Below are 27,278 nucleotides of genomic sequence, written 5' to 3'. Positions count from 1 at the left end.
CATACATACATATAAGTCCTAAAACTAAGCATATCCAAGGAATGGCACCTGATAGCTTCTTGAAAGATATATAAATGCAGTAGCCACAGATTTTGTTGTTCAGCTCTTCTTTAGGTTACAAAGTGACACATACAGATAATTTCATGAAAGTAATTATCATAAACAGACAGGACATAACCAGAAACAAGTAGAAAACAAGTAGGAAATTTATATCTCAAAGATACTGAGTTTCACTTAAACACTCAGAAGGGCACAGTGAAGGTGATAATGAATAGTGAATTCTGTATTACTTAGATTAATGGAAGTAGGCCAGTCAGTGTTCGTAAGAAATGTTCAAATGAGAGGGGATAGTTTCATTTATTGAATTTTTCATGTGATGTTTCCAGGCAAATGTGTGAGAGAGTGCATCTGGGAAGTGAGCCTGAGCAGATGAGAGCTTTGCTTCAGATCAGAGGGACAGGAAGCTAGATAGGAAGGTGAAAGATCACAGGAAGAGGCCAGAGCAGGAGGTGAGACTGCAGGCATGGCTGGTGGTTGCAAGCAAAGAAAAGCCACATTGTACCATTAGTTTCCAAAATTATAAAGTCTCGGGTGTAAGTCAGAAAATGAAGGATTGGAATATTAGATGTTAGAAGGAGGGAAATTTATCATCCTGGGGAAAATGAAAGTCTGGCTTCCTGTAGGTCTCGCAGACCAGAAATTCTGACCAGGAAGGAAAACTGCAGGCACAAATGTCAACATCTTAGCCACGTGTTCTGCATCCTCATGCTCTGAGAAGAGAAGACAGCCCAAAGGGGGAGTCTTTTGTGGACTCAGTTAAGCATTTCCCATGATAACCCCCAGGGTGTCTTAGCTGCTTTTCCTGCATCTCAGTAAAATAAATACTCTGACAAAGGTTTATTGAGGAAGAAATGATTTACTTCACGATCCAAGGGCACAGTGCATAATGGCAGAAAGTCAACCAGGGGGAGCTTGGAGCAGCTGGTCATATCCCATGATATGAAACCAAAGTTAGGAATGCCTGAGTTCATTTCCTTCGCTTTTTTATGCAGCCCAGGACCCAAGCCCAACGAACATTGCTCCCTAAATTTTAGTGTAGGCTTTCCCACCTCAGTTAACCCAATCAACATAGCCTCTCACAGGTGTGCCCAGAAGTCAAAGAATCCCTCATAAATGTGTCTGCAAGATGCCTTCTAGGTGGTTCCAGATCCTGTCAAGTGATAACATTAACAGTCACATTGAAGAAAAAAATGGTGATGAGGATTGAAAGGGGGGGAGGAAAACAAAGGGGACACTCTCACCAGAACCCCAAGGAGAGAAGTAAAGCCTTGCTGGTGAATGAAGGCCAGAGAGGGGTGTCCCTAGTTCACCAGAGTCTTCTTGAAATGGGAGACTCCATCCCTGAAAAGATTCTCCGAGCTGTCTCTGACAAGCTGAAGGAATGCGTAGAGCCGCACTAGGGCACATCAAGTGAAAGACGAAAAGACACTTACATTTGAAACACTGAACTCTTCTCTCCCATCAAAAGAGTCAGAGCCTTCCTCTAGAATATCCCTTTCTAACTTACAGTATTCCTGAAGGAGGGTCACCAACAACCAGGTGCTCCACGGAGGTCTGGTAGCATTCAGAATACAGAGAAAGAATAGTAAGAGGGAATAGAAAAATAAATACACAGGTTGGGGGAAATCCTAGGAGATTGCCAGAAAAAAAAGAGAAAGTAGCTCCTAACTCATTGTGGCTATAGTGAGCTGTTCTTTTTCTTACTCCTCTAAAGAATAGCTTTTGTTACAGTCTGTCCATCCATTGCAAATGTGAAATAAGGCCTTCTACATGGAGGCAAAAGGACTGCCGCTGCAGAATCACACACCCTGCAGGCCTTCGGAGATCACGAAAGAGTAGCCCCAGCCACGGATCTTCAATTGTCCACAGGATCCGCCAGCTACTATAAACTCCAGAGTTAGAAGAGATCAAGGAAAACAAAGCAGGGGCCTTATTTAGGCCTCCATAACATTAGGTGGAAACCACAGGCAAGATCACAGACTGCAAAGATTTCCACCAAGGTAGCATAAGCAAAGAATTGTATTCAATTTCTCTGAGAAAGGCCACTAAGGAAAGGGTTGTCCCTCTTTTCCAGGGGCTAGGACTTATGTAGGGATGTGTAAAGTTGGTTCCTAGAAGGTGTCTACATGGCAGTTACAGGGCTGGCTCCAAGGAGTGGACTTCGGGGCAATTAAATTTCCCTTATTTGTTCCTTACCCGGCTCAGCAGATGTCACAGAGCGCACATGGTAGTTTTGCACTTAGGTAAGATGCAAAGGTAGGGTTCTGGCAAGGGAGGAGCTACTTTTGAGTTAATACTGTTTTGACCACTCAGATAAGAGTGTAGAAGGCCTTATAGTTCTGTTATCACTCAGAGGCCAAGGAGCCCTTTGCATCCCATGAATTCCATCAGTGCAGCTCTGGAAAGGTTTCCAGGCCCCCTGGGAGCCTGATTTCTCCCACTTGGAGCATAGGATCTGCCTGCCCTGGGTTTGGAGGGGCCCAGGGATTGGTTCACAGACACTTAGGCTGAAACCTTATCCCCTTCTTCTGTCCCTTCTTCCCACTGCAGCATGTGGTTCAGTGCGTGTTTGTGGCCATCCGGACCATTGGGAATATTGTAATTGTCACCACTCTGCTGCAGTTTATGTTCGCCTGCATTGGGGTCCAGCTCTTCAAGGTAAAGTCCTGACTCCCTCCTCTCCCCAGCATTCCCAAGGAAAGGAGCCAATGAATCCAAGAGGGGACAGCAGTCTGAGTCAGGTGTACAGAATGGTGGAGCCTCTGACCACAACCTTCTTGAACTTTCCAGACCAAGAAAGTAGAGGGAAGTTAGCCCTGCCTCTCCCAACTAAAGACCAGTGTGTTCTCTGCTGTGTCACCCTTCAATTGGCTACTCTTCTTTCCAGATGACTTTCATGCTCTGGTACCTATGTGTCAGTCCTTGGCTTAAAGTCCACAGCAGTTGTTAGCAACGGCATCATGTCCACACTATACTATCTAGCCTGAGGCCCAATTGGTTTCTTCTTTTCTGCCTCCATCTCTTTAGTTCTTCTGGTCTTTCCCATGAAGCACTCTTTCTCTGTCCCCCCCTCACCCCCACTGTACAAATTTCCACTGACTTCTTCCCATAAACTCTCTCCGGCCCCAGTTCCCCTTTCTTCTTCCTTCCAAGACCTTCCCAAAGAGCAGAGCCTTCCAAGGTTGGTGCTCCCTGCTTTGGAATCTGGCTACACTCTCAGCTCTGAATGTGAGTCATGTTCTCTGCATCTGGACTCTGTTCATCCTGCTCATGTTATCCTCAAAGCTCAAACTCAGAACTGTGCTATAGACGTGCACATTGGTTGTCTTCTGCTGAGTCCGTCCCTTGAGAAGCATCTCTAATCACTCCATTCTTCTCTTCTAGGGAAAGCTCTATACCTGTTCGGATAGTTCTAAACAGACGGAGGCAGAATGCAAGTGAGTTTACCCTAACAAGCTCCTGGATCCAGGGCTGTTAACTGGGCATGGGGCAGTGATTTGGTTAGAGGAGAGTGAAGACTGTCCTCTGGCCCATCCCACTACCCAACCTCATTTTTGTGAGGTGCGACTTCATCTATCCCTCAACATTCTGTCCACTGACTCTTCTGATGGGTGGATAGTTTGGTTACATCCCACCCAGCATGCTAGGAATCATTGGTGGTAGAAATATAGGACACCACATGATTCCCTCTTTCTCTTGCTTTCTCAGGGGTAACTATATCACATACAAAGATGGAGAGGTTGATCACCCCATCATCCAGCCTCGAAGCTGGGAGAACAGCAAGTTTGACTTTGACAATGTTCTGGCAGCCATGATGGCCCTCTTCACCGTCTCCACCTTCGAAGGGTGGCCAGAGTGAGTATGAACTCCAGGGCTCACAAGGTCCAGAACTTGGCTGTCCGGTTATTACCAGGGTCTTATTAATTCTCTGGATTCTTCCCAGACTTGTCCCCAGGCAGGGAGGTTGTTTCGAGAACTGTAAAATATGATCACTTCTGAAACATAGACTTTTAGTTGGCCATGGTGGGGCATGCCTTCGATCCCAGCACTGGGGAGGCACAGGCAGGCAGATCCCTGAGACAGGTGGATCTCTGTCACTTTGAGACTTAGTGTAGTGAGCTCCAAGCCAGCCAAAGCTACACAGGAAGATTCTATCCCAAAAACAAAAACATACTCTTAGAAAATATTGTACTGAGAGTCAGGCGTGCTGAGTATTTCACTGAAGACCTTGTGTATGTTGTACAAGTGTAACACTCAGTATACCTGTGGCATTTTAGGAGCTCCAACCCAAAATGGAAACCTTTTAACTCCTTTTCCCAGGCTCAGTATGAGGCTCAAGATTAGGAGTCTGCCATTCTATGTATGCCATTTCAGAGTCGAGTACAGAAAATTTCTCTGGTGTTAACCTTTGATCATCACTGAGTTCCATATATAGGTGACAAGGATAAAGGTAGATGAGAGAAATCTCTGTCTAATTAGACTCTGTGCCAGTCTCCACAGAGAAAGCCTTGTCTACATTAATAGTATCAAGTAAGAAAGAGGCGAAAGCCAGGGTTCCAGTCCCTCTGCAAATGTGATTCTTTCTCTACCAGCTCAGTGGTCTTAACACAGCATTGCAGGTAGCAGGCAGTTGTTTATGTGCAGTTCTTTGTATCTTCGTTTAAATACCTCTGTCCCCATCTAGCAGTGCATAGACAGAGTTTACCATCATATGGCGATATATAAGTGATACTCAGAGAATAGTCACATACTAGGGTGATTACAAAGGAAGAAAGAACATCATCCTGGCCCATGAAAAACAAGCTCAACCGGTCCAGACTAAAATGGATGGCAGACACATGCGCGTGTGCACACACATACACACACACACACCCCACATAAGCATACTCTAAACTACTGTGGATGATGTGAATAATCTGGGGTGATGTTCATTTTATTATATCTAAATGAATTTCTTTTCCAGATTTACTTTTTCTTTGGCCTCACCTCCTTTGATCTATGCCAGTTTACAAAGCTGTTTCAATATTTACCGATATTTCTGTACTTGAAATTGGGGTCAGTGATGAATGTTACAGTTCAATAGCTCTTGATGGTTTCAAAGTACTGTGTGTATATTATATCAGCTGCACTGCAAGTTAGGAAAGTAGGGAATTATCATTTCCACTTGACAGTTGTAAACTCAGTGCCAAAGAGAATCAGTGGTTTGCCTGGATGGGGCTTGAGCCCAGACCCTCTGGCCCCAGCCTGGAGCTGTTTCCTTTGATTGCAGGGACCCCTGGGAGCAGTGGTGCCATCATCTTATGGAGGTGACACTGCTTCTCCAGGTCACTCTGTGAGCCTATCTCCTCCTGTAGGCTGCTGTACCGCTCCATTGACTCCCACACAGAAGACAAGGGCCCCATCTACAACTACCGTGTGGAGATCTCTATCTTCTTCATCATCTACATCATCATCATTGCCTTCTTCATGATGAACATCTTCGTGGGTTTCGTCATTGTCACCTTCCAGGAGCAGGGGGAGCAAGAGTACAAGAACTGTGAACTGGACAAGAACCAGGTAGCCTTCTGAGACGGAGCGGAGGACAGCAGGGCCCACATAAGGACGGGAAGGATGTGGTTGCCCAGGTTCCGCTCAGAAGTGTGGCTAGGGTCTTTGGAGTGTGGATACCAAGGTCCTCTGTCCCACCATCCAACAGAACAGGGTATTTGCACCAAGATCCTACAGAAGAAATATGAATCTTGTATTTCTCGGACCTGACAGACATTAAAATTTCAAAAATCCCATGTCTGGAAAATGTGTTCAACCATCAAATATTTGTTAAGGTTCCACTTAGCAACACTTTGTTTCAGGCAATGTGGAAGAAAGAAATTTGCGTCTTATCTAGAGACGGGAACATTATACTATACCCAAGTGTGTTGGTACCATTGACAATAGAGAAAGAAACAAGGACAATGGAGGACAGAGAGCTAGTGGTGGGCAGGAGAACAGTTTTAGGAAGCCACTTAGATGGCTTCTCAAGCAAACAGAGGTCTGAGCAGAGGGCATGAAAAGAGAGTCTTAATGAGAGTGTCACAGTGACACTGAGGACTGGAGCGTGTTTTGGTAGCTTATAGGATGGGCTAGCAATTCCCCCAGGGGAGTGATGTACTGTTAGGATTGGACACAGATGTGGAATCCAAGATAGCTCTCTTTGCACTCCCAGTGGAACCCATGTGGAAACATGTCCTGAATCAAGCCAACTCATGAGGACACAGCCCAGTATGCCCAGCCCCAGGCATGCTGGGAAAGCTGGACCCTTTGTGGGCCTTGATGTCTGCTACTTGGGTTTAGATTCAGTGTTTGGGCTACTGTGTAGACTTAGCGTTGAAAGAAAGACAAGGAAGGAAGCCAACTGGGAAGTGTAGACAAGGCATGTGAGAGCCTGACCTAACATCAGTTAATTGTAGTAAAATGTAAAAGCAGGAGCCTGGGGTGGCAAGACTTGGGGATTAGGCATGGAGGCCAGGGGTCAAGCAGACTGGAGTTGCTTTCTGCTTTAGGGATTTGGGTGTTGTGCACAAAAATTGACTGACATTTTCTGTTTTCCCAAGATTCTAGTTAGAAGACGAATTCTTCTCTTGACAGTTCTGGGTCTTCTGATTTTGTAGGTACTAGACAATAAGGAAAAAGGATGCAAGGTAGAAAATGACAAATTAGGCGAGAGATACTCCGTGGAGAATCTACGGTGTGAGGCATAACTAAACTAGAGTAGCTATGAGCCAATCAGTATTTATCAGGCACCAGATACTCGCTGAGTAATGCTCCAATCATTACCGGTTAGGGAAAAGGAGCTGAGCTCCTTACTTGCAGTCTAGATAGGATTTGATGGTAAGGGAAGCCAGAGAAGTCAACAGCATGTTTCACATTAGTGTCACAGCTATGAGCTAGAGCCCAAGAATCCCTTCCCGGGTTGTGGTTTAATGAACATCCTACTTTTGACTGTCACGCATCGCTCACCACCCCCACTCTCTATTCTTGTACCTTTATTCTCCTTTGTTCCTTCCAGAGACAATGTGTGGAATATGCCCTCAAGGCCCGACCCTTGCGCAGGTACATCCCCAAGAACCAGCACCAGTACAAGGTGTGGTATGTGGTCAACTCTACCTACTTCGAGTATCTGATGTTCGTCCTCATCTTGCTCAACACCATCTGCCTGGCCATGCAGGTCAGTCAACGGTGAGGCTAGTCCAGGGAAAAGGCTGAGGAAGGATGTGGTAAAAGGAGTTACAAGGCCAGATCAACTGGTCACCTGCCTGCAACTGGGAATGTAAAAGAGGCAGAAGAATAGGGGCTTGGGGGTGGGTATTGCTTCTCGAGGATGAAGGTTCTCTGTAACCATATGAAAGAATCCCTGGGGCCCTGGATTGATAACAGAGAATAGAGTAGACACCCAAGAGAGTAAGCTTGGAGTCATAATCACAAGCATGGGACCTGGAGGTAGATTCAACACCTACCTCTACTACAGAAAAGTCAGAGTGCCAGGGCTCTCAAGCACCAGAAACCCCCAGAGGTCAACATGGAATTGTCAGAAACTCAGATCTTTCCCACCCCTGTTACCAGAAAGGGTAGGAAAGGCAAGAGTTTACAGAGTCTCCAGAGTCCACTTGGATGCCCTGAGGATGGCTCAGGGGAGATCTCTGTAGAAATGGGGGCATCTGAGAAGGCCAGACAGAAATGATGACGAGCCCAAAGATGGCGGGTTCTTGTTGGCTCTTGTTCATGGGCTTCGCCTTCCCTCCTCTTAGCACTATGGCCAGAGCTGCCTCTTCAAAATTGCCATGAATATACTCAACATGCTTTTCACCGGCCTCTTCACAGTGGAGATGATCCTGAAACTCATTGCCTTCAAACCCAAGGTAGGCCTCTGAGAGAAAGCTCTCTGCTGGGATGGGGTGGACACGTGTCCACTGGGTGAGGGAGGTAAAGGGAGACCTTCCCAGCGAAGGGACATCCCTTCTCTAAAGAGTGCTCTAAAAGCTACCATAGCCAAGAGGAGAACCAGGCCAACTCCTTAAAACAGCCATGACTGGGACATACAAGAAGCAGAGTCCTCCATGAGCTAAACTACTGCCTTTCTATGAGCTAAGCCCCAAACTTTCTCCTTCCATTCTCCACAAATGGCAAGCCAAACTTCTCCTAACCCAGCCCCCCAGATCTAGGAAGGTCCCCAATTTGCTCCTCTCCCATTTCATTAGCTAGGCAGAATGAATATTTGTGAGAAGTCCAGTCCTCACTTTGTCTGTCCGGGGCACAGGGCTCCTGCCATGGACTCCTCCCAGACATAGTGCCGTTGCTTCCTCATCCACCAGCACAGGAAGAGCAGAGCTTGCCTGCATATCACTTTTTGCGAGCAGCGCCTCTTCGAAAAGAGGAGGCTGGCACTGTCTGAATGAGATGAGGCTGACAAGGTTGACTACCTGTCACTCAGCCTCACTAACCCTGCCCACTGTCCCAGGAGATGTGTACTGTCCCTGACCTCCCTACACAGGCCAGAACCTCTGGCATTCAGGGCTACCTCAGAGAGCGGCTGTAACCAACTGTAGCTGCCCTAACACTTCCTGGAGAGTAGTGAAAGGCTGGAGGATCACACTTGGAGACTTGAAACATTAACCTGTTTTCCAAGAGTCCTCTCCTCCTCTTCCTCCACCTGCTTTACCAGATGCGACAGGAGGCAAAAAGCCAGGTCTCCAACTCTATCCTGTTTGTTTATTTGGCTTGGCTGAGGATTAACTGGTTGTAGGATTTCTCCTGGGCTATTAGCATCCCTGCTATAGGGAAGAAGGAAGTGGCGCACCCAACAGTCTTAATATACAAGTATTAAGAGAGAGGGCTGTGATGATCTCCGTCACATGGACCTGTTGGAAAGGGTGCGTCCATGCAAAGGACTCTGCTGGGTACTTTTCAGAAAGAGTGGAGACAACCTTTGAAGCACTTAAAGATAGTGCATACAGACTCGCAAACGCTGCATCTTGGAATCTTTCATACTTTTTGGAAACTCCTAATGAATCAGTCTCATTTGGTATAATGATAATAATTGTGTCTCCCTACCTCCAAGAAGGAACTATGCTCTTTATCTTATAGATAGATAGATAGATAGATAGATAGATAGATAGATAGATAGATAGATAGATAGGATATAGATAGATAGATAGATAGATAGATAGATAGATAGATAGATAGATAGATAGATGATAGATCCAAGTTCAGACCATTAGGGGATAAATTGTGCCCTGGCCTGGGGAATGCCATGTTGTCATGGTTGCCTTCTGTGGGGCTCACAAGCATCACCATCCACATGTTGCCCTAGTCCAGGTTCCATGCCTGAGAACACAGAAGCATCACCGGTAACATCCTGAGCCAGGCCAGGAGAGTGGGGCTGCTTAGCTTCAGTTCCCAACCTCTAGGGATCTGTTATCACTTTCAATCATCCCACGGAGGAGTCAGGCATGTTCCTGACTGAGGCAATCTCCAGAACCTGCCGTCTCTAGCATACACAGTGCATCAAGTCACCTGCTCTGGGAAGCCCATGAGATTGACATTGGCCTGAAACACACATTTGATGTATCCTGCAGATGAAGGAGCAAACCAGTTCCTAAGATATAACCAGTTAGGTTTCCTCTTGTCTTCAATGCCTGTTTTTCTGTCCTGAGAAGACAGGATAAAATATGAGTGATTTTTTTCCTGGGTGCAGAAGAGAGCCACCTCACACAGCCGGATAATGGCAAGGGGGATCTCTTCTATGAATTCCTCAAAAGGAACCCCAACAATAGAGGAGTGAAGACTATTAGTGTGGGTGGCCAGAGACAGTTGACTAGTTAACTGAGGAGAAGATGAAGGGGAGCCTGGTCGCCTACACCCTCATTAGCTGTATTCTTCACTGATAAACAAGCTAGAAAATGTGCCCTTGAATTTTCAGGCAGCACACCAAACAGAAATCCTCATAACTCTGGTAGAAATACCTACGTAGAGTTTTCCCAAGAACCATGACGTGAATGGCTTCTCACAGACCTGAAGACTAATGGCTTCTGGACTTTTACCTTCCCTGGTGTGTGGTGTGAGTGAGTTCCCTGTGAAAGGGCACCAAGTCAACAAGAAGAGAGAAGGCAGATGTGTTAGTCAGCCTGCCATTGTAACTATAGAGTGCCTGGAGCAACTTGCCAGAACACAGTTTTGGAGGCTTGAGTGGAGGATGCTCGCATCAGCACATTCCAGGGAGAGTGGTAGATGGTGGCAGGGTTGTTTATAGGAGCAGTGAAGTTGCATCTGTAACCAGGGATCAGAGCAATGGAGCACCGTGGAATCCTACAGTCCTCAAAGAACAGGCTTTCAGTGATCTACTTTTTCTTACCTTCTTCCCCTTCCCCATCCCTTTCCTCTTCCCTTACCCCTTCCCCTTCCCCTTTTCCTTCCTCTTCTCCCTCCCCTTCCCCTTCCTCTTCTCCCTCCCCTGCCCTTCCCTTCTTCTCCCTCCCCTTCCCCTTCCCTTCTTCCCTCCCTCCTTCCTTCCTTTTCACTAGGCTCCATTTCTTTCTCTAACCTTACCTTCCCCTTCCTCTCCACTGCCCCTCCCCTTCCCCTTCCTTCCCTCCCTCCTTCCCTCTCTCCTTCCTTCCTTCTCTCCTTCCTTTCACTAGGCTCCATTTTCTGGAGATTCTACTCTCCTCCAGTAGCACCTCCCTGGGGACCAAGCTTTTAGCACATGGTCCTTTGATGGACACTTAACATCCAAACCCCAGCAATTGGCATTACTCATAGTTTGGACTATGTCCTCTGGAGGGATCCCTGATTTGATTTCCCTTGCTGTGTCCTCTTCATATCTGATTGGTTGATGGGTTGATCTATCACCCCCCCCCGCCCCCGCTTCTTTCTTCCATTTTCTCTACAGTGATTGATGCGGGTGATCTTTATTTATTCACATCTGTTTTCCTTACTTCTCTATGTAAAATGAATTTACTCAAGAAGATCTCAGCCCTGAATCCAGCTACCCAACTCCATAAATTCATACTTTTTTCATACAAAAAAAACTATTTAAAAAAAAGATGAGATGTTACTATGCACAAACTTAAAGACCCTCTGCCTCCCAGAACAGCTCGGAGAATGCACACGGGTAATCCTAAGAAAAGGGTTGGTGACTTGAACACCTCACAGGATGCCAAAAAAGTGCTGTCCTTAGATGTAGGAAAAATGAGAAAACTTGCCTAATATTTAATTCTGCATGAGTATGCAGGTGCAAGTTGGAGAAAATGTTTGTTTGGAACAGTTAAAAGGTAATTAAATAGTTGTTTAATTAGATTATATTTCTATCGTGACCTGAAATGTCAATAATTACAGAAAATTAAGATAATTTTTATGATAAACACTGAAAAAAGTCCAGTGTCTAAAAACATAGCAAAAAGAAAACTAAAATTTTATAGCAATGATTAAACAAAAATTAATAACACAAGAGATGTGTTCCCACACTGGAAAACTCAATTGCTGAAACATTATTTCCCCGCAACTTTTATCTATAAATTCAAGACATTCCCAATTAAAATTCCAAAGGAACCCTACTCTCGAGAAAAGCAGGAGAGAGAGATGCACACAGCAGACCAGGGGGTTGTTAGGCCTTCAGGTTCAAGGTTTCTGCCTGTGTGGGCAGCTCTGACCTAACTATGAAGGACAGTGTATCCACAGACATTCCAGTCTTAGCAACAGGACTGCATGCCAGGAGATAATGTTGTCAATAACTGCCTTTCTTTGCTATTGACAAGGTTCAGCAAGGACAACAGCTCAAAACAAAGTCTTGAGTTGCTGTGCATGCATCACAGTAGGTCTAGGATGGCCTGAGTGGCCCTAATGGGAGGCTTTTAACCTCTCTACTTCCATAAGGTTTTCAGTAGGACTGCTAGTCCTGAATCCCACTCTACCCTCCTTGGCTAGAGGCATCCCTAGGGGAGGGGGCTGTTGTCTTCTAAGAAGTCCCTGGGGCACCAACTGGGGGATTTAGGGACCAGTGTGTCCGTTACTTAGTAAGGAGTAGCCTGGTGGAGGAGAAGAGGAGAAGAGGAGGCGCTGTCTACCAGAGCCTCCTGGAAACTTAGCAGTGGAGAATAATGACAGCGTTGTGCGGACATCTTCTGATGATGAATCAGCCAGAGGAATGAAAGGAATGAAAGGTGGCCCCAAGCTCCCTCACTTTCCCCTCAGGGACTGGGCCAGTGTAACAATTCGCTGACCTTGAGGAGACTAGGGTGAGGCCTGCCTGAAGGGGCCGCGAAGATGGATTGGGTTTTAAAAGCTATTAAACTCTGGAACAGGCAGTGTGGACAGGAGATCTGTTTTATGCTACATATGGCCCTCCTAAGTAGACTCTTCAAGAGAGCTGCTCTGGCCTCTCCTCTGCCCAGAGAGGATTGCATGATGAGCTAACAGGTGGGACGCTGAGGAGAAGGAACTGGATAGAGGACATCTGGAGACTAAGAGCTAGGATGGCCAAAACAAGAGACCAAGACGAACCACTGTGTCTCGGGCTGAAGGGCTGTGTGAGGAACGCCAGCTACAGAGAAGAAAGGGAGGGTGAACAGAGACCCGGAGTATGCACTGCCTGTCCTGAGAACAGGAGGGGACCCTAGATGTTCAAGTCCCCATACTAGTCCATTCTGTGAGAAGTCCAGAGGACTGTTTCCTCATAGTCACCTTGACCTAGAAAAATTTAGTTTAAACAACTTCAGGAGTAAGTAAAATATTTTCTTTTAAAACTTGTATTAGCCTCTATTTTAGATGAATGGTCTTAAACCCTTTCTAGACTTACAGTTTATATGTCATGATAAATATTCTGTCATTTATAGTCTGTAATTTTAATTCCCAGACATTCAACATAAAATGTAGAAAATACAGGATTTCTTAGCCATAATGTAAGTGAAAAGGGTGTGTATAGTAAAAGATTCATCCCCCCCCTGCCCCCCAGAAACTGAAGGCAACAGAAGACCAAAGGCATGGGACCTTAGACTAAAAGCTGAAGTTGCAACAGGCCAGTTTAATGTGTGCACGGTATCTACATACGTGTCCTTCAGAAGACATGTGGCTACATTGCACTTAAGACACAGCTGCCCCACACAGCAGGATATGTGGCATCCCTAAATCTGCAAAGCTGGCTTGGCCACCAGGACCAAGTAGCTCTACCCAGTTCCACACTGCCCCCTGGAGGCCAACCAGTGGAACAAAGAACAAGGAACTTCATAGAGCCTCTTAACTGAATGTAGTTGAAATCTGTTTACCTCAGCTACTAAGAATCACAGTGTCTTTAGCTGTCAGTGAAACCCATGGGACCACAGACTCACCACACATGTCACTTAAAGAAATAGGAACGGAAAAGAGGATGGAAGAGGGCACTGGCTAGAACCTACCACAACCCCTTCTGCTCCTTCTGGCCTCATTAGGAGAGCCCAGTGGCTTGTGGGTGTACAGCCAGCTCTGGCTTGCTCTTTAGCAGCTGATTGGTAAGGAGGCATTCCCCTGATTATTGTTTATTTGTGGTGTGCCCACGGACACCTGACGTGCACAGTGCCCAGCAGACAGGCACAAATGGGCTCCTCAGGAGAGGCCTCCTCGCCACAGCTCTTGTACCCAGAGATTTGCATATTGTTGCAACATTGTGACAGGTTTCTTTCCTACATGGTGCTTTTACCATGAACGATAAAAAATAATTATATGACTTACATAAAGCCATAGTGTGGGAAGGGACGTATTAGCTATTACGTTTAATTATTTAATGTGGAAACGTATTCACACTGTGTAAAAGCCCAGAGGGAAGGTACACTGTGGCTCCCTGTCTCTGATCCTGCCACTGGAAAAGAAACTGAAGGCATGAGAAAAGGGATTCCCAAACCCCAGAGGGCGCTGAGCCATGAACTCAACCCACGCAAAACAGTGGCCCTGACGGTGTGCCCGCAGAGTGCTGGGTCACTGGGCATGAGGGGCCCTCTGTGAAGCAGGAGCCATCAGGAACTGAGGCAGTGAGGGCAGCAACAGTGGGCACTGAGCACTGCCTCAGAGGCAGACCTTGCAGTACTTACCATACCTGACACTGCACGAACTTCGAACAGCTCTCCAGACTCTGAAAGTGAACGCAGCCCACCGTTACATTTGTGTCTTATTACGAAGGTGGCGCTGGTGGCTGGATCTAATGATCTTCACAGCATCGTGTCTTTGGAGTCAGGCACACATGGGGCTTAAGAGAAGATGATCAGACAGGGATTGGGGGGAGCTGATGAGGGGTGTTAAGCAGGAAGGAGCGTGTCTTGCCTGGGTTTTGAAGGCTTCCCGGGAGCCTGTGCTATCTCAGAGATTAGAGATCTGCAGCAGGACCAGGCTTTTTCCCACTCAGAAAGGGCAGCCTGCCTCTTTCTCATAGACTATCGTGCAGCGTGGGCTTGAGCCTGAGCTCCGTGCCACGGCTGGCTCCAGGGATACAGCCTTCAGCACTCTAATCTGAGAAGAGTCCTTTGTATAAATGTGTTCATTTATTCTAGCATGGGTAGGGAGAAGCAGCTATGCAATCCTCCACTCTACCCAGGTACAACTAAGGCGTTGGGGGAGACGCTCCTGAGTCCCCCAAAAGGAGCTTAGCCCATAGCCCCTAATTCCATCTGCTCCAGTGGGCAGACAGCCAGCTTTGGGGGTCAGTGTCAGGTCTACAGGCTCCATCCTTGCAAAGTTCAAGGTTCTTGGCAGCCGACATCATGTGTGATGAGATGAATGTATCGATGCCTTCCAATTTTTCCAATGGAACTCCAGGACAGGTGTCTATGAAGAGCACACATCCCCAGGTCTATGAACTCCTCGGACCATCCTCGGAGTACCCCATCCCTATCCCAGCCAGTGCCCCCTCAAAGCAAGGACCCAACCCTGGCCTGCTCTTGCCAACTGTCCTACAGCAGCCAGCTTTTGGTGCAGGAAGCTGTCCAGAGCTTCTGAATTAGCACACCACAGGATGAGCCTGACAGGAACACAGGAGTCTTCGCTGCCTCGCAGACTATAGGCCATGAGCAGCTGTGTGCTTGGTTATGCCTTCTCCATTAGACGCCGCTAATCTCCATGATTAGTTATATCTAAGTGGCACCCTGATGTAATGTGATTTATATTATCTCTGCTTGGTGTCAGCTAACCGTTGATTCCATGATATTCTGTAAAATCAGCCCTTCACAGACACACTGAGGCTTTGCCATCGCCACTGCTGTTTCTGGCTGGATTCAGCACCTCTCCACAGTTTATCAAGTGTCCCGTCTCTCAGTTCTGCAGCCTGGGACCCAGAAACACCACTGGTTCTAGAAACAAGGCTCAGCCTGCCATTAAGCCTGTGTCCTCAACACCACCTCAAAGTGTGGCCTCCACAGCAGCCCTTCACAGCTTTCTCCAAACACTTGTTCCCGCCAAGCCAGGAACCTCCATTCTCTACTGGGACCCCAGGTTGGGTGTAGGCCTTGTTTGCTGCTCTCATTTTAGATCCAGCTTTGCAAGGAGGGTTCGGCCACACCCTCTAGTCTCATGTTGACTGATGTTTCTTTTCCCTGTCAAGGTTCTGTGGTCATTCCAGAGCCCTGGACCCCAACTTCGAGCACTTCATATTCAGCCCCACTACCAGCCTCTCTCTACTCCTCCTCTTCTTCCTTTTCTCTTTCATTTTCTCTGTCTTTTTTTCATTTCCTTGTTCGCGTTCTCCCTATCTCCTATAGAACGCCCATGTGTTCTGTGTCTCCCCATGGTACGCAGTCCCCCCATTTCCCACTGGCCTTAAGTGGCCTTTTCACCACTGCCAGGCCCAGCTCTTGCTTTTCACATAATTCCTGTGATTCCTGAATGTGTTTGCGGTCTGCATCCCATGGCACCGAGTCTTCCCTCGCCTGTGTTTTGTTTTTAACTTATCTTTCTGTCAGCATCTCACATCTAGCCTCAGCTCAGATCTCTCATAGCTTTCCTGGGTGTGCCTTTGTGGCCTAGGAGGGAACAGTCCTGGGCCAGTCCGCATCAGGTACCAGGAAGGTCCATATTCTTTGCTTGGCTTTACTAGACCTGTATAAGATGATGAAGGTGAGCAGGAAGGAACATAAAAGAGAAAGTAGAACAAATAGCAGGGAGGACCTAATTTTTACCTTAGAATTTCTATGAATAAGTATCATAAGCTTGGCATACCAATGAAAGTGTGCACAGAGGGTTCTGTGGCTCCCTGCATTACCATCATGTTATGAGGTTTGTGCCTGTCCTGAGAGAGGAGGCTTCTAGTCTGGGCAGAGGAGAAGCAGAATCCAGAATTCTGCAATGTTGTAGGTCTACAACCTCTCCTGCAGTAATCTTTCTCTCTGTATCAGAGATGGAGCTCCCCGGGCCCCAGAAGCCCAGGACTTTCTCCACAAACTTCTAGCCCAAGAAGTTCTCCTCTGGCTTGAACAGTTGTTTCCTAAGAACTTGACAGTGTACTCTCTATATGAACTTGAGTGTAATAAGATTAAGCCATGACAACTTGCACACTGTTACAATGTCAACACTGCCAACCTGACTGCTCTTAAGAGCATCTCAAGAAGAGTAGCCAGATAGATGGTGAGCAGAAAGGGCTTTGGCCAGCCTAAGAACCTTCAGCTTCTTCCTGCTCCTTCTGCATGCATTGCTTCTAGATGCCTGGTTTTGATTTCCCTTTGGCTCAGCCCCACATGAAAACTGAGCCTGTGAATGCTACTTAGCAGTGAGGCAGGCAGGTTGACTCTAGCTAATGATGACAAAACTAATATGAATTTAGACTAGGTGCTGGTCCGAGTGCTTTGTGTGTGTAGTATCTTTTAAATATCACCTTAACACTATGGTCAGCTGTAGGGAAAATGGATAGGCCTGGCCCGTATACCTGTGAAGGCATGGCGGGTGTCCATGTACCTACAGAGGGAGGCTGCCTGGCTAGAGGGGAAAGTCCCTGCCCAGAATGTGGGGCCATTCTGGCGCAGGCCCCATGTACCTGTGGAGGAAGCCAGGGAAGTTCTGAGTCCTTTCTGGTGGCTGGAGATGCTGAGGCCTGTTCCATTTCTCCTACAGGGCAGGTTTTGATAAGAAGAGACAGTCCATAGTTTTAAAGCTTTATTATAGAAAAATAAGAAAAGGAAAAGATATAGAGAAATAACAAGAGAAAGAAAAGATAGGGGGTAAAAGCTGGCCGTGACCACGTGGAAAGAGGGGAGAAGAATGGGGAGAGAGGGGGAACAGGAGGACGAGAGACCAGAGATAACATAAGGGCAAGAAAACTTGAGGGGCCAAGAAGCCCCCTCTTATAGTGGGCTGGGTTACCTGGCTCTGGCCAGGTAACTGTGGGGTGGGAAAACCTGGTGGGGGTGGAGTCCAGCCAGAACACTGGGCCTGGCCCTAGATGACCGATGGACACAGGATTATGGAGTTGAGGAGTCAGGAGTATAGAGTTGGTGTCAGGAGCCTTAGTATCTGGGAGCATGGCTCACATTCCGTCCCTTGTAGAATATTCTACTGGGTCTGCGGAGTAAGCCTCGCTCAACCAGGCCACAGACTGCTTTTCACAGTCCCACAGTCAGCCCTGTTTTCTACATAGGAAAACGGACACAGAGAGTAAGCTATTTGCTCACTCTTAATGCTACAGTTTGGATCTTGACTCTATTGAGATGCAGTTGGACCTTTAGAAATAGAGCCCTAGTGGTTAGGTCCTTGGAAGAGTGTCTTTCAAGTATAGAGGCCCTTTCTGTTTCCTTTTCTTTACCACCATGAGATAAACAGACCTATTCTACCTCTTTGAGCTGCCTCACCAGGGACCCAAAGCAGCAGAAACAACACCATGCAGTAAAACCATGAACCCAAATCACCTTCCTCTCTCACTGATTCCCACACATACTTCATCATGGTGATAGGAATCTGACATACACAGCTGCCCAGTTAGAAAGCGGCAGCACAGGATTTAAGCCAACTGCCTCCAAAGATCATTTTGTTAGGAACACTGCCTGTGTCAACAGAGTAGGGCTCACATGACATCATTGAATCAAGGTACAACTAATCCAAAAAAGAAGAAAATACAAAATCCTTGGGAAAATAAAATGTGAAACTTTTGTAGTCATGTTTCCTTCCTGAAAATGACGTGTTGAAGCAAATGCTAATTAGCTGTCCATTACTCAGCTCTGCCCGGGGGGAGGAGGCTACAAAGCAATGATCAGATTTTGACAATGGGGGCCATGCCCAACTTTCCCTAGCTAGGCCAGAAGGGAGACCCATATTCTGTTCTCATGCAGAGATGCTGGTAATTTGAAAAGGGGAGGTCACTCAACATGTAGGATGTTGTGGGTGGCAAGAGAAGGTGTCTAGCTACACACACACATACACACACACACCATCTTTTCTGCATGCATCTCTCTTCACTGGCTCTGGGGAGTTGGGAAGTCAGAGGTTTGGTTTGCCACTTCTAAAAGAGCCAGTACAATGTTCTCTAGCCCTGATGTTCCAACTATATGGAGCCAATATAAGCTGGTCCTGGTTAAACCTATTTTATAAAATAAAGGGTCTGTGTCCCCCCACTTTCCTCTCTGTTCTACTCCCGAGCCCCAAATGCTCGTGGAAAAATGAAGGGTAGGAGAAATGGGCATGCACTCATACATCTGTGTGCATACAAAAGAAAACACATAGTTCTTTCACACCATCGCATATGGAAGAAATGCTCTTCCAGACCCCTCCTATAAGGACTTGGCCAGGTGTCTCCCTTGGACAACCTATTTATTACCAAACTGGTAGGTGTGGGCTTTGTTTCTGGAACTGGTGTGGGGCAAGTAGGAGGTAATGGTTCTGGAACAGCGGGAAGAAGAAGAAAGAGACGAGAGGAAGAGACCTTGAAGCTGGATCTGAAGCCATCCTCAAGGTCCAGCTGAGAAGACCAAAGGATAGAGGATGGGAATGTGGGTCTATAGGTCAGGGTGAAAAGCTGCCTCTTAAAGGGACAGAGCTGACCCCTCTGCATTCCAGCTGTGCATGTGAGTGCCAGGACTGGGTATCCACCATAGCCGTTGGCAACAAGGGAACTCGGTTTCCACACCCAGTTATTTTCACAAAGTAATTTGCTAGAGGACAGTGAAGTCTACCAAAAGCCTGGGACAGGCAACCAGGAGGTGGGATTCATCCCAATAGGCCTAGCCAGTCCAGTGCTGTGCAGCTACGGCCAGGGGAGGGTGATAACTGAGGGTCATTTCTTTCTCTCTGAACATTAAAAAAAAAAAATCAATCCAAGAGAAAGGGAAAACAAATGCACATCTGGAGGTCGACGGTCCCTTTAAGTCTCGGCCCCTTCCCCTGGGATGTACCAGCAGATCAACTGTATGCTTTTCACCACGGAGCCCAGGTTGCCTTCCTCCTTCTCTCTCCTGCTCGCTCAGAGGCATTGCAGACTTCTGGTCAGTTTATCCATTTGTTGCAGGTCTTTTGTGGATGGAAATACCCCAGCTCCTCTTCATTGTTTGAACAGAGACTCCCGCCCTCTCTCTCCTCCTATTCCCTACCCCAATAACATTGGCTTGCCATGTTTTCTAGGTTGGTGCTGAACATCCTATGGTTTTACTTTTGGTCCTGTTTCTCTCCCTTCTCTTCTTTGGCCTCTTTTCCGTTTTCCTTCTGAAGTAGCTCTATTCCCAAACAAATGACTCACATTTACTGATAGTCCCCAGCAGTTTTTCAAGATCCAGTTTTGAAGCATACAGACATGTGGGGTTGACTTGGGAGATTCACCCCGACCCACCCTCTCCCAGATTAGTATTCCTGAGCAGTGTGTAAGAACCCAGGAGTGCACTAGTTATTTTCTGCTTAGAGCATATGACGTAACCAGAAGAGAGAAGTCCCTGACTCAGGCTGACCCTCATCTGACCTGTAACCTGGGCAGCCTCAGCCCCAGTCCAGCTACCCAAAGCCTCCTGGGGCAAAGTAGGGTTTTTTTGGGCAGAAATGCCTGGGAACTTAGAGTCCCCTTTCCCTGTGACCTGACATCCACTTCTAAGAATAATAGCCCCAGGACAGCCTGTCTTGTAGTTTACTCTAGAAGGAGACGGCTGGGAAGCCAGACAACTTAGGGCGCTGGATAAAGCCAGGAGGATGGAAGAACATAGGCTTAGCTCTTAGGAGAAAAAAGTGCAAAAGAGAGCTAGCGGCCTCTTTGGGAGCAAAGAGCTAAGACACACAAATACACACACACACACACACACACACACACACGCATGAGTACTCTTCCTGCTTCCAAAGCCTCTTGCCAAACACCATCTCTAAGAGCCCAACTGAGCAAGCGCTGATTTGCCCCTTTGGAGTGTTTTCTTTGGAAAATGAAGAGGGCAAATGTCATTGTTAAAAGAAGGCAGGGCTCCTTGGTCCTATGTCCTCTACATTCCACCAAGGGCACCGAGGCTCTGTGCTCTGAGACAAGGCCCTTTAAGCTGCCGTTCTTCTCATAGAGACTTGAGAATGCCACTTGTGCTTTCCAATGTCCCAGTGGAACATCAGTGAAACCCAGGCAGGCAACAAGAGCAAAGTTGGGGCCCTGGTCTTTCCCTCCATGCCTGACTCTCCTCTCCAGGGCTCTATTGCCTTCCTAAGAAGGCAGCAGCCCACCCACCAACCAATCCCCCCTCCCCGAGCCTATGCCCAGGGAAGTCTTTGATAACCCCCATCCCTTTGGGCAGCATTCTCATTTTGCTGAGACTTTATATCATGAGCCTGGGGTAGCACTTATGAGACACCCCCTGAGGGTACTGTCTAGAAAGGTTTCTAGACCAGGAGACACTTCTATCCTGTCAGAAAAGCCAACCTTGCCCTGAGGCATACGGACTTGACCAGTGCAGGAAAGAGGCTAAACCTGATTGCACCTACACAGAGTCAAGCTTACTGTGGACACTGCTTCAGTGATCTGATCCTTTGATTATCTCTAAGCTTTGATTACAGACTTATCAACCACAAGATGACGTCTCTCCCTCCTGATAGCTCCTTCTAGTAGACTGAACTGAAGGTATAGGTCATATATGATATACAATAGACTATATGCTATATACAATATAGTATATATGATATACTATATACTAGACTATAGGAGATGACACATAATCAGTGTAGTCCAGCCACACCCTACACACACACACACACACACACACACACACACACATACACCCGCGTCCCATTCACACTCCCTATACTCATGGCTACTTCTGCCCTGAGGAAGTGGAAGGGTCCTCTGTGGAGGAGGCGGAGAGGATGTGGACCATGTGACCCATGAAAGGCAGGGCAGGAGGGTTGAACTGAATGCCTCCCTGCTGCTCCTAACCCAACCAGGCTCCTGGCCGGATGCTGGTGTTTGGAACTCCCAACAGCAACACTCAGGTGCCAGGACAGTGATTCTAATAGTGATGTTGCTCTGTTCTTGTCTGTCTAATATTCCTTTTTAATCCCCGTCCTGCCTGCCCCTCCCTCATGTAGGGTTACTTTAGTGATCCCTGGAATGTTTTTGACTTCCTCATCGTCATTGGGAGCATAATTGATGTCATTCTCAGTGAAACTAATGTGAGTATCACTCTGCCCTCCCCAGGGGCCCTGGTCCTTCCACCTCTCCTGCCTCCTCCACTCCTCCCTCTCTCTCTCTCTCTCTTTCTCTCACTCACTCTCTTTGTTTACCTCTTTTTATGTTTTTGTTTTAATTTCTGATTTTACCCACCTCCAGTCATGCTTTTTATTGAACCTGACGTCGTCTTGTGAGGGGGAAAAAAAGCAGAAATCTATTCTCCTTTTTTTCCCACGTGTCCTGGCTACGCTGGGGCCCAAGGGCGCAGAGCTGAGCAGAGGGCTGCACACTGGTTGGGCCAACCCTGGCTGCCTTCTGGGGTGGCTGCCGCCCACCCAACCTCGGAACTAACCTAGCTTTTGTCAGGCCTCTCCATCCTGCGAAAACCAGGTTGCCCAGGTTTGAGGCAGCAGCATGTAGAGTGGTAAGAGAATCTAATACACCGCGTAACCTCTTTCTTCTCTCATTTTTTTCTCTTCTCTCCTTTCTTTCATGCCTCTTTTGTTTTTTGTTTTGTTTTGTTTTCATTTCCCTCCTCCCTGTGTTTTTTTTTTTTTTTTTTTTTGGTTTTTGTTTTCTCCTCTTTTGTTGGTTTGTCCCTTTCTCTCTTTCCTGGCTTCCCTGCCCCATGCAGCACTATTTCTGTGATGCATGGAATACATTTGACGCCTTGATTGTTGTGGGTAGCATTGTTGATATAGCAATCACCGAGGTACACGTAAGTACATGGCGTCTGTGACCCAGCCAACCCCGCCTGCTTAATGTCCATCTATTCCCCCTGCTTTAATTTTTGTCTCTCATCTTTACCTCCTATGCCCACCTCCTTATTCCTATTTCATTTTTTATTCATTTAAATTGGCTCAAATTGGTTTTTTTTTGTTTTGTTTTGTTTTGTTTACTTTGTTTGGAGATTTCTTTTTTTAAAGTTACTCAGTTAATCTTTGGAACGCACTAAGACTTCCTTTTAAATGTTGGTTGCTGCATCTTTTTCTCTCAGCCTGGCATGACTCACACCGTATAGGAGGGTGCAGCTATGTGAATTATGGAGGGAGGAAAAAAAAATGAAGGGTTCTTTACAAGTTCTGGGCAACCACTGGAGCTGGGACCCAAGCCTTTTCTAACCCCAGATCATCTCCAGACCCCGCCTCACTTCCTCTTGATTGTCCATCCTCATAACATCCTACAAAGATGTGCTCTCAAACAGAACACCCAGAGTCGAGGCTAGGAATATGCCTGCATTGTCAGCCATGACCTTCCCTCTCTGAAGAGCTAGCGGATGGTCTTCCCACTGAACAGACTCTGTCTGCTTTGACTAAACTCTATTAGCCATGTTTGAGACTTGCTTATCCTCCCTTTCCTGGAAACAGTAAAGAGCCTGGTGGACGGGTGATTTACTGAAAACATTTTGGATGGGTTTTCTCTTCCCATTGTCATGGACACGGGATCCATGTAAGATCCTCATGCCCATGTGAACTCACCATAGAGCATGAACTGTGCACCACCTGCTCCCCTTCCCCTTCGCCTTTCATAACCTGCCCCCGGCTCTCGGGCCCCAGGCAGACCCCTCAGCCACCGCCCTGTTGCCCTCTCCTCCCCAGAGCTGCCTCCTTCTATACAGTTCTTGCACATGTCTTCTTGTTACCTGGCATGTTTACGCATCCTCTCTTTATCTATAAGCAAGTCCTCTTGTAGTTATTCCTTAACATGTCTTGTTTAGTTTTTGTCATTATTTTTCCATAAGTAAGAGACTTGATGATGTGTGATAAGCCTTTGATGGATAGAACCGTTGAATGAGAGCACAGAGCACCTGATTCTGTAATTCCACCATAGATGATTGGAATTCCCTCGCTGTCCTCCACACATCCCACACCCTCCGTGCAGCCTGATCCATTCCCAAGAGTTTGAATGGACATATTCTCTCACTGGTTTGGTTAGCCACATGGCTGAGGAAGGACGATTTCACGTTCTCTGTACAGTCCTTTCTTTGCCCCTTGCTGATACCCTTTGCTTACCCTATTGCTCCAGCCTCAACTGCCCCTCTCTGTCTCTGAGACCTTGTGTGTGAGTGTGTGTGTGTGTGTGTGTGTGTGTGTGTGTGTGTGTGTGTGTGTGTGTGTAAATTATAGGATAAGAAAGTGAAGGCTTCCTTACAGCAACCACTGGAGCTGGGACCCAAGCCTTTCCTAACCCCAGATCATCTCCAGACACAGCCTCTCCTTCTGTTAGTTTTCTATCTTTACAACATCCTACAAAGATGTTCTCTCCAAACAGAGCACCCAGAGGATACAGCTATGTGTGTGCACACATACATGCACTCACACGCCTATATGCATATGTGTAAATCCTGGGGCTTGCCTCCCTCCAGTGAATTCCCAGATAAATAATAACAAAACTAGTCTTTCACAACTGCTGCCTCCTTTCACAACTGCTGCCTCCTTTCTGAGTAGATGCCTAGCATGCACCTAGGGTTAACTGTGTGAAGCCTAAGTTATATTCGGGGTGTTATTTAAGTCTCAGAATTTAAAGGCTAGACTCTGTGCTTAGCACAGATGCCACGCAGTGCTGCCCTGAGGGTCCTGCAGGGAAACCGGAAAAAAGAAAGACAAGCTATGGGCTCTGCCACCTGTATGCAGACAGTACTGCAGATTTGTACAGAAGTCAGTGTACAGATATGCAGTGGGAAAGCATAGGAAGGACCCACTGTACCCCAGGAGTTCCTCTTGGGTTCTTTTACTGCTGGCAAAGCCCATAGCTCTCATCCTGCTATGACATCTCTATTTCTGTTTTCAATTTTAAAAAAGACAAAACAAATATACCGTTCTCTATATAAAAATGTAGACAGGGATATATGTGCATGCTTAAATAACAGCATCTATTCAAAAGCCTTATGCCAACTGTAAAGATCTATGGAGTAAAACTACAGCATCTAAGCAAATCACACTCTCTCAAAATCCCTGATCTTACTAGACTGTCTCCTTGGCGTGCCCATAACTTAGAGCCTACACGTACCAGAGGTAGCCCTTTTCCCAGCGGCTGTTAATTAGGCTCATGGAGGTGAGCAGAAGGTGCAGCCCATCAGAGAAAGTACAGGTCATCAACAGCCACAGGACCAGAGCCTTGAGGGGCCTGTAGCCACAACTCTTATCATAAAAGCCTGCACTGGGCCAGTAGCCAGTAGTACATAAGAACACCCGGCACACATTTCTCTGCCTTTAGGTGAGCTACTCTAAGCCCGGTGCCAGGTTTTTCTTAGATCACAGTAAAATCCAGGAAATTCCACATCCCTAGCCCCTGCTCCAAGCCTTCCCAGACTTCTCGACACACATATTATCATCACAAGCATAGATTCTCCAGACCCACGTTCTATCCAGAAGCTACCCACGATGGCTTTTCAGCTGTAAGCTGCCCCTCTGGGACATGGCTGTCATCATTTCACTGAATCTTGTATTCACCCTTCCTTCCTTCTTCCCTCCCTCCTTCCCTCCCTCCCTCCCTCCCTTCTTTCCTTCCTTCCGTCCAAGTGTTTTGCATGTTTAAATCCATCTACCTTTCCCCAGATACTTGTCATCAATTCTGGGGTCAGTTCACACTCATCTTGGTATGCTCACAGTCTCCTATGAGTAGACACTTCTTTAGCCACTTGGTATATATATATATTAGTGTCAAAAGGAACCCAGTATTCATGGGTTTGCACTCCAGCAAGGAAGCAGTAAGTTCAGAGAATAAAGACAAGACCGTCTAGAGAGGGCTGGTGAGGGGCACCAGGCATGAACAAGTGGGATTTTATATTCAGAGCCACTTTGGATTTACATTCCTTTTTATCCTAAATTTTGAACTCTGGAGATTCAGATTGGGATCCTCCAGTAACAGCAGCAGGCTGTTTCCAAGTGCCCTTCCAAACCTCCACTCCGCCTTGTAAGGCTGCCTCAAACCCAGGTCTCTGCCCTTCTCCCTAGCACTTCATCTTGTCTAAATCTGTCCCGTTCTTCCAATGTGAGCTCTGTAGAGTCAAAGTGTTGTGTTGCTCCACTTTAGTAGGGTCTTGCATCTTCTCCAGCCCTGGAGTAAGAATGTTCCTACTTCCTAGAACACACTTCCTAGAAATGTTCCATAGTTGTTCATAGAAATTCTAATGGCATTCCCCTCCGAGCACTCCCTGATATCCCAAATGGGAATCAGTTTGAGGATGTGACCAGTAGCCTTTCTGAACTTCTTCATTATGCCTCTGAAAGGATATTGAATGATAGAAAGTTTTAGAAGATCTTGTTTCCTACATTATAGGTATGAAGAACCATTAATTGCACATTATGAAGCCATGGTTATGTTTCCAGCCTAGGCCCCAGGAACCTGGTATCTTAGGATAGTCAGCCCAGGTCCCTAGGCCTCAGGGTGTTTGAGTGTGGATGGAGTTGGATGGAGAGGCCTGAGGGTCTCTTACAGCTCCTGGCCTTTGTGATCCAGCATGGTGAGATAAGAGTTTCCTGCTACATTTCTAGGACTCACAGGTCCACACTGTGCTCACCTCCACCTAGGCTCCCATGTGGCTCATTAGGGGATTGTATAGAGGCAGGGACGCGAGAGAGCATTCCAGGAAAGCTGCAGGCACTGGGATAGTACCTGGAAAAGGCCACCAACCCTTGGGGACTTCTATGCAAGTTTAGGGGAAGAAACATGGAAGAAGGGCTGGATACAAGGTGTTGGGCCACAGAAAAGGCCAGAGCATGAAAATAAACTAAGAATCTATGGCATTTGCTGTGACCTTGGCTGATTGGAAGGAAGAGGAAATAGGGTCAACATGAGACCTAGTCCTTGACTGTGTCCATCATCAAAACAACTCCATGACTCATGTGATTGAGTCAAGACCAAGAACCCCCTGCACGTATGAAATCTAGGCCCAGGCAAGGCAAGCACCCTACCCAGAGTCTTAGAGCTAATTGATGACAGGCCTACAATTCAAGCCATTTCTCAGTCAACTCTTACATGGCCACAGAGCAACAGCCATGAACTGAGATGGCATCAGCATAGCATCACTGAAAGTAGGGACTGGTGGCTTCTACCACTCACGGGCCCTCATCTGGTGCCTTCCTGCAGCCGACCTACACAGACCTGCTTACCAACCTCCCTGTACTGACTCTCAGCCAAGGGATGCTTGCTACCCTTGGGATACTCACACAAAGCATTGTCTAGGAACCTCCCAGAGGCAGCGGCAGGAGAGAGACTCCAGAGAGAGCAGGCCTGGAGATGGAGTGCACACCACACCCATTGGCCAGATCCACAGAGTCGAGAGACAAGGAGAGAGTGCAAGAGAAGGGTGGAGAGCTACAGGACTGGCAAGAGGACTGGTGTCAGCTTCAGGAAAGGATGGGTTGTAGTGCTAGCTTCAGGTCCCCCTCAGCACCATCTCTGGCACTGCCTTTTCCCCACAGCATCTTTCCACCACAAATCCACAGGTGTGACTTCCAGTTCCCAGCTGTTCCTTACTGGCTTCCTGATATTGAAGCCTGTTGGCTCTTTCCCTGGCTCCAGTTCCTGCCTACGTTGGAGAACAGCCTGGGCATGGAGAGTGCTGCCTGCTCTGGATCCACCACTACAGATAGGAGGGACTCACAGAGTAGCAAGC

At 47.1% G+C, this 27,278-nt stretch overlaps 1 protein-coding gene across 3 annotated transcripts in view; it reads left to right on the top strand.

Annotated features, from left to right (window-relative positions):
- Positions 1-27,278, top strand: part of Cacna1c (calcium voltage-gated channel subunit alpha1 C) — a 545,178-nt gene that overhangs the window by 474,247 nt on the left and 43,653 nt on the right. Inside the window, exons 25-32 of one of the 3 annotated variants that reach the window (XM_052174697.1) lie at positions 2,611-2,718; positions 3,445-3,497; positions 3,769-3,915; positions 5,415-5,616; positions 7,106-7,264; positions 7,845-7,955; positions 21,577-21,660; positions 22,293-22,376. In XM_052174697.1, coding sequence (XP_052030657.1) covers positions 2,611-2,718; positions 3,445-3,497; positions 3,769-3,915; positions 5,415-5,616; positions 7,106-7,264; positions 7,845-7,955; positions 21,577-21,660; positions 22,293-22,376 — 948 coding nt within the window. The remainder of the gene's footprint in view (positions 1-2,610; positions 2,719-3,444; positions 3,498-3,768; positions 3,916-5,414; positions 5,617-7,105; positions 7,265-7,844; positions 7,956-21,576; positions 21,661-22,292; positions 22,377-27,278) is intronic. The other 2 variants (XM_052174696.1, XM_052174695.1) reach the window with 2 other exon arrangements.

The sequence above is a fragment of the Apodemus sylvaticus genome, chromosome 2 (assembly GCF_947179515.1).
Source record: "Apodemus sylvaticus chromosome 2, mApoSyl1.1, whole genome shotgun sequence".
Classification (NCBI taxonomy): domain Eukaryota; kingdom Metazoa; phylum Chordata; class Mammalia; order Rodentia; family Muridae; genus Apodemus; species Apodemus sylvaticus.
The sequence above is the reverse complement of the archived record's forward strand: the minus strand, read 5'-3'. Positions and strand labels throughout refer to the sequence as shown.